Source organism: Alligator sinensis, unplaced genomic scaffold, assembly GCF_000455745.1.
Source record: "Alligator sinensis unplaced genomic scaffold, ASM45574v1 scaffold1218_1, whole genome shotgun sequence".
Classification (NCBI taxonomy): domain Eukaryota; kingdom Metazoa; phylum Chordata; order Crocodylia; family Alligatoridae; genus Alligator; species Alligator sinensis.
In genome coordinates, this window is record NW_005842619.1 from 562864 (window position 1) to 569966 (window position 7103).

Here is a 7103-nt window from a genome sequence, read left to right on the forward strand (position 1 = left end):
ACCTCGGGCTGTGGCAGGGCAGGGAGGCCCTGGGGTGTCCCAACCTCTCTGCTGCCTGGGGTGGAGGCTGGGGTGCCATCGCCTCTGGCTCCTGGAGCCCAGGTGCTTGGTCCAGCTCCCAGGCGCTCGGTCCACAGCCTCCAGGGAGGCGGACGGTGCTTTCCCGGGCTGAGCCCTGCCTGCGTGCCGCCCCCAGGTCCGGGTGTACGACCTCACGCAGTACGAGCACTGCCCCGACGACGTCCTGGTGCTGGGCACTGACGGCCTGTGGGACGTCACCAACGACAAGGAGGTAGCCGAGGTGGTCATGGATGTGCTGATGGGCTACGAGCCCAATGACCCCTGCAGGTCAGTCATGGCAGGAGGGTGGGGGGCAGCGTGTCCCGTACCCCGCAGGGCCCTGCTCAGGGGACTTCCTGGCAAGCCAAGTGCTGTGAAGTCTGGGCAGGGGGGAGGACAAGGCACATCCTCCTGCCCAGGTGAAGGATGCAGCACTGGGGCCCCCAGCCTGCGGCAGCTGCCCAGGTTGCAGTATCCCACGGTCATGCCTGTACCCCCATCCACGAGCCCCTCCGGCGGCTTCCCCTCTCGCCAGGGCTGGCTCTAGCCGCGCGGGGGGAGCCTGGCTGCTGACGGAGGGCTCTGTGCCCCCGCGCCGGGCGCTGCAGGTACACCGTGGTGGCACAGGAGCTGGTGGTTCGGTCCCGGGGGGTGCTGAAGGAGCGCGGCTGGCGCCTGGCCAACGACAAGCTGGGCTCCGGGGACGACATCTCCGTCTTCGTCATCCCGCTGGGCGGCCCCGGCAATTACACGTGACGCTGGGCCGGCCCAGGCCATGGGCCTCGTGCCACTGAAAAGGACCTGTGACCGGGATGCTGGTGCTGCTGGAGGTGGGCGCGCGGAGGGATCCCCACAGGGCCTCGACCTGCGCCCCCATCCAGCTGCCTGCCGCGTCCCGGCCTTTGCCCCGGCAGCAAGGGGAAGAAGCTGTCAGCACCCCAGGGTTAGGGGTCAAGGTTGGGCTGTTGCATAGCCAGCTCTTGCTGGGCTCTGGGACCCCGCTCCCCGGGGCCGTGCCTGCCGGGATGGGCGAGTGCAGCCAGGGGCTGGATTTCCCCTTGCTCGGTGGTGCGCACGCCTGCCGTCAGCAGCTCTTTGCTTTGTTCTCGTGTGTCATGCTGGCTGGCAACACTGCGCTCACTGCTAGTGCCCCCCTGCGCCCCTGCGCTGGGTGCCCAATTGCCCCAGTGCCCAGGCCGGGCTCTCCTGCAGGGTAACAGCGGTGCCAGGGACAGCAGGGAGTCACACTTAGCTCCCCTGTTCATGCAGCCCTCGCTCCCGGCCACCCCCTTGTGTCAGCCCTTGCAATGGGGTGGGCATCCCATCGTGGGAGTGCCTGTGCCAGTAGCATGGGGCATGTGCCAGCCCTCTGTCCCGAGGCTGCTGCCCCGTCCCTGTCCCCGTCAGGTCAGCGCTGTGTTTCTGAGGCCAGGCGTACTCAGCTCAGTGTTACTCACCGAAGAGCTGCTCCGAGCACCGCTCAACTCGCAGATCCTTTCTGAGCAGCTCTGATCGCAGCCGCCAGCCCCGCAGAGCTGCGCCTTCCCTGTGCTGCCTGCACGCGCTTTGCCCTGGGGCCGAAAGAGGCGGTTTCTTATCTCGGTCCTGGCCCGCTCTGCATTGCCGGGAGCTGTGCTGCTCCGCAGGTCTGTTCAGGTAGCGGAGGCAGCGCCTCATGCAGACAGCTCGCCTGGGACACGAGCTTCCCAGGTCTCTGCAGAGCAGGGTGTCACAGGTTAAGGGGGCCATCCTGGCCCTGTAGCTATGCATCGCTGTCCCTGGGCAGAGCTTCCCGCTGCTGGCCTGCACTTTGGCTTTGCCCGTGTCTGTGTCCTGCTGCCGTCGGGGGCCCCTGCGAAGCATCTGCGTTGGGTAAGCGCGGCCTGTCTCTCTGCAGCTGTGCCATGTAAATAAACTGGCTGTGCCCAGCGGGACCTGAGAGGTGTCCGTGCGGTTCTTGCCATGCCGGCGTCCCCGTTCTGCACTGGAGGAAGGCACTCTCCCCATGTAGCTCGGCTTTTGGACGTGGGTCCAGCAGGTTCTGCGAGAGATGCACCTAACGGCCAGAGTCCTGGTAGTGTCTGCAGGCCGAGCTGCCAGCCCGTGTCTGCCCCTCAGGTGCCTACACCCTTGAGGATGCAGCCAGCTTTCCCACCCCCAGCTCACACGGGCAGCGACCGGCCAGATCCAGGTGCGCCTGTGGCCGCTAGAAGGCAGCAGCGCCGCGTGTTGCTGCAGACTGCAAGCCTTGCTCTCAGGGGAGCTTGGAGCCTAGGGGAGCCTGTTTTGAATCAACAGACTACATCAGTGGTTTTCAACCTTTCCTCATTTGCGGACCCCTAAAAACGTGCAAAGGGAGGTGCAGGCCTCTTTGCACTGTAAGTGTGGCGGTTCACGTGCTTTTGATGGATTATAGTCATCTTTCGTGGAGCCCTTAGACATGGTGGTGGTCTGCAGCCACTGGGCTAGATCAAGGCCAGGCATCAGGCAGTCCCTGACTGAGAACCTGGCTAATGAGCTATTCGTAGGATCCATGAAAACTCATTAGTCTCTGGGTGCGCTGTCCAAGGCCTGCTCCAGTGACTCCTGTGCCAGCTGCTCGCTGCCCATGCGGAGACCGGGCAGGGGCTGAGCTGTGGCCCGGGTACCACGCTGATTATTTAGGGGGTGCTGGCTCCATGTTTCCAGGCGGTGCTGTGGGCTGGGGGGGACCACAGCGAGCTGTGCATTTCCAGGCTGGGAGGGGAAAGGATTGGGTTTCCAAACCAACAAACATCCACAGTGTGAAAATCCCCTAGAAATCTTCTGCTGAAGACCTAGAATCAGGATTTTAATGGTAGCCACTCCTGTTTGCATTTGAATGGTTTAGTTCAAAGTTTCCTGTGGGACACCATTTCAGCTCAGTTTAAACCCAGGCAGCAAAAGTGAGACCAGAGTCTGCCTTGTTTCAGCTGCACGACGTGTGTGTCACGGCCTTTTGCCACGGTTTAGCTAACGAGTTACAAATCCCTCCATTGGATGGTTTGGTGCCAGGCTGCACGGAGCAGTGCCCGGCCCGAGGGGCAGGGTGGAGGGACGTGGCCTTGCACTCCGAGGTCCTGGGTGGAAAGGCATTGCCAGCTTGCAGCATGCCAGTGTGAAATGGGTCCTGTCCCCATTACGCGGGAAGGGGGTGAATCTCATCAAGTCCCGGCTCTCTGTGTGCTGGGTCTAACTCTCCATGCGCCCGCACCAGGCATTATCATTTGTACCAGTGTATGGGCCGTAAGGCTCCAGCCAACCCAGACACATGCGTTTGGCAGCTGCCCTGCCGGCGCAGATATCACGCCAAGGGCCAGGGAAGGGGAGCTGATGTCTGATCCTTGCGCTCACCTGATCCAGCCGGAGCTGCTGCTTGGTCTTTTACACCACTGCAGTCAGCATGTCCCCGAGGCTGGGACCTCAGACGCCTGCATCTGTGAGGTTCCCAGGGCCGTGTTAGTTCAGCCCCAGCGCACACATTATCTGCGTGCAATGCACAGGTGCCTGTGGCAGCCACCAGCAGCCCTGTGACACATGGAGTGGAGGGCCTTGGGAGGCGGTGGGGGAGCAAGCCCTGGCTGAGCTTGGGCAGCACGGAGCAGGGAAGGCCCAGGCTTGTCCCGGCCCTGCTCCAGGCCTCTTTTTCCCAAAGGTGAGACATGGGAGGCAGAGTCCAAGTGCAAACAGGGCTGGGAGCCGAGGAGTGCAAGGCCAAAAGCCTCAGGAAGGGGAGGAGCTGGAGACTCCCTGGGACCCCAGCCAGGGCAAGGAGACTTGAGGCGGGGTGGCTCTCTCCTCTCCCCTCCTCCGGGTGAGCTCAGGCGTGGCCGCTGTCTCCCCCTCCTAACAGCTTCCTGACCCCGCGGCACAGGAAGGAGCAGGAGCTGGAGCTGGAAATGCCAGAGCCTGTGGAAAACCTCCCTGCTGCCTTCTCTTCCCAGGCTCTTCGGTCGCTGCTTCTTCCCTTGCCTGCTGTCTGGTGCTCTGGCCATGCTGATGCACTAGACAGGTGCACATGCATTTCCAATGTCCAGCTTGTCTCACCTGCCAGGGGGCCTGGCGTGGCTTTGCCACTAGTGTCCATGCCAGGAGCACTTTGCTGGTACAGTGCACAGGGACGGGGAAGGGCAGGAGGCTGGGAGCTGTTGCACCCCGCTCCCCACCCCCAGGCTCCAGGGCTGGCTTTTCCTGCCAGTTGAGTCACCAGGACACAGCCCTGCAGCTGGGACTGCCGGTGTGTGTGTACATGTATGTGCGTGTATGTGCGCGTAAAAATGTAACTCTTTGCTTCATCCCTCCTCCAACAAATCCCTGTGCAAAGGGGGAACATGACGCAGCCCCTCCACGCATCGCTGGCACGACTGAGTGGGTCCTTACCCCTGCTTCTACCTGCATCGCTTCTTCACCCACTTGTCACCCACCTTAAAAGCAGCGGTGAACTGTTTGGGGGGCAGAGACTGCTTCTGACTCGGGGACGCAGCCCTCAGCACAGCAAGGCACAGGCCTGGACTGGGGTTTCCATTGCTACTGCTGCAGATGACCCAATGTGAGACCAGGGCAAGCCTGTGAGTTTTTAAGACCCGGGTGGACGAAGCCTTGTCTGGGATGATGTAGTTGGGGCTGCTCCTGGTTTGAGCAGGGGGTTGGACTAGATGTGACCTCCTGAGGTCCCTTCCAGCCCTCATTTGCTCTGTTAGAAGCATTCAGACGAGGGGCAAGGCACATGCATGGGGGCACAAAGGACCAGGCAGCAGGGAGCGAGCCCTGTGGGGCACTGTGCAGGCTGAGGTGGCAGAGGAAAGGTTGCCTTGCTGGTAGGACAGGGGCTGGGTTAGCTCTGGAGGGTGCAAACGAGCAGAAAGGGCCTGAGCAAAGCTGAGCCCCGCTCCTAGCCCAGCCCGGGACGTGCTGCTTGGCGGCGTGACAGGACCTCTGTTTTCCCCGGTCCCTTTGTCTGCCTCGGCCTCGAGCAACAGAGAGGCCCTGTCCTGCAGAGCGGCGCGTGAGAACGAGGGGCCCTGATCTCAGACGGGGCCTCTTGGCGCGGCCGTCAGCAATGACAGCAGAGCTCCCGGGGGCACGTGATGGACAGTTCTGGTCGCGAGGACGAGATCGGTGATGGCCTGTGCGGGGGGAGAGCTGAGGCTCACTTGGGGTTGGTGCAACAGCCTTGGGCTGCCAGAGCAGGTTCACGCCAGGGGAGCCTGGCGATTTCTTGCGTCTAGCTGTCCCTTTCTGTCCGTGGTCAGAACAAAAGCGGGTGAAAGTTTCCTGCGAGACATCAGAAAAAGAAACCATGAAGTGCTCTCGGCCTCTTTTTTCCCCTGCTGCTTGTTGCTGGCTCCGTGTGCATAGCTGGACACGTTGGGAAGCGCTAACCCAGAGCTAGACGCAACCCTGCAGAGGCATCAAGGCGGGCCGAGCCCCCTGCCCCATGGCTGCTCCCGGAAGAGAGCAGTGGCCCAGCTAGTCTCCCGCGACTCCATCAGTGACTGGCAATGCCTGCCGCTCCCGAGCAAGCCCACGGCGCACGAACGAGGGGCCGTCTCCCAGGTCCCAACTGGAGCTCGGCTTTCGCCTTGAAGAGTGCTGGCCCTGGTCATGACTGTCCGAGCGAGCGGGCAACAGATGCTGTTCTGATTCCATGACAGTAAATGTCTAATCCTTAATTCTTCCTCTCCCCTGAGGCAAAGGCCTAGCTGCGAGACGAAGCCCGTGCTGTATCCTCGGGGTGGAGTTCACGGCCCCTCCTGCTCCCCCGGCCGCTGGTGACTCAGTGCAGCACAAAACTGTCCCTAAAAATCAAATAAATTGCATCGCATCAGGCTTTCCAGGCTTCTTGGAGCAGCAGCTGGCCATAAAGGCAGGAAATGCTGCAGCCAGCAGAGCATGACACGGTCGGCGTCTGGTTCCTGCCTCAGGGGCTGATATTTATGTGCATAAATGACATACACATTTATATGTGTATAAATGACACCAGGAATCACAACTCGTGGCAGAGGTGATAGCTTTTATTAGACCAACTAGATATTTGCAAAAAAAAATAAAAATCCAGCTTTGTTTGCAAGCTTTCGGGCACAGGCTCCCTTCTTCAGGCAGAGGAGAGTACAAAGCTGTACAAAGATGTGCACTCTCCTCTGCCTGAAGAAGGGGGCCTGTGCCCGAAAGCTTGCAAATAAAGACATGTTTTTGCAAACATCTAGTTGCTCTAATAAAAGACATCACCTCTGCCACGAGTTCCTATTCCTTTTGCCTCTAGACCAATACGGCTACAACCTGGATACCCTATAAAGGACGTACACTTGTATAGGTGTAGCCACCTGCCTTGCTCAGCGGAAGGACCCCTCGCTCTCCCCTGTGGTTAAGGATGACTTGGGGTATACTTTCCCCCTGACCCCTTGAATGAGGCACGAGTGCTTTTCTCATGGAGGAATACAGGCCAGGGAGGTGTCCTCTGGGTTTCTCTCTCCTTGAACCCTTCTCTTTTGGACCGACAAGCTCTGGGCAGCACTAAACACAGCCCAACACAGCATTTTTTCTTTTTCTGTTTTTTTTTAAAGGAAAGCTTGTCACGTCCCGAGCCAAATCAGCCAAATCCATTCCAAATCGGCGAATCGGTCCAGAAGCATAAGTGGCCCTGCTGCTACCGGCTTCAGATGTTTCCAAACCAGTTGGCGGGCATCCTACGTGCAGGCCCGAGCCCGGAGGCTTGGGGTTCAGATGCCCCCGGCTTTGACTTGCCCTCAGCCCTAGGGCGGGCTAGGGAGGAGCCTCCCCTTTCCAGCAAGCGGGCGCAAAGCCAAGCTCTTCCCACTGGCAATGAAAGGGGGAGGTTGCAAGAGCATGTCCAGTGCGCTCGCTCCCGGGCATGCATTCACTGCGGGGGTGCCACCTGGAAACCTGCCTTAGCAGTCCCGGGTGCCCCTGCCAGGGCGAGAGCCGCCGGAGGGCCAGGTGGGCACCACCCTGCGCGCTGCCCGCACCACGGGCACGGGGCACGGGCTAGCGTCGTGCCTGCCCCG

The 7103-nt window shown here is 60.8% G+C and overlaps 3 protein-coding genes across 4 annotated transcripts in view; 2 read left to right on the plus strand and 1 right to left on the minus strand.

Moving 5' to 3' along the window:
- Positions 1-2217, plus strand: part of PPM1J (protein phosphatase, Mg2+/Mn2+ dependent 1J) — an 8507-nt gene extending 6290 nt beyond the window's left edge. Inside the window, exons 8-9 of the mRNA XM_014524502.2 lie at positions 197-348; positions 669-2217. Of these exons, the coding sequence (XP_014379988.1) occupies positions 197-348; positions 669-816 (300 nt within the window). The 3' untranslated portion in view covers positions 817-2217. The remainder of the gene's footprint in view (positions 1-196; positions 349-668) is intronic.
- Positions 214-7103, plus strand: part of RHOC (ras homolog family member C) — a 21819-nt gene continuing 14929 nt past the window's right edge. The window contains exon 1 of one of the 2 annotated variants that reach the window (XM_025215059.1): positions 214-348. In XM_025215059.1, the coding sequence (XP_025070844.1) occupies positions 336-348 (13 nt within the window). In that variant the 5' untranslated portion in view covers positions 214-335. Of the gene's footprint in view, positions 349-6882; positions 7036-7103 lie in introns of those variants that run through there. The other variant, XM_006033295.3, reaches the window with a different exon arrangement.
- LOC112551844 overlaps positions 2401-7103 on the minus strand; it is an 11587-nt gene continuing 6884 nt past the window's right edge. Inside the window, exon 2 of the mRNA XM_025215057.1 lies at positions 2401-5876. The gene's annotated coding sequence lies outside the window, so the exon portion shown is untranslated. The remainder of the gene's footprint in view (positions 5877-7103) is intronic.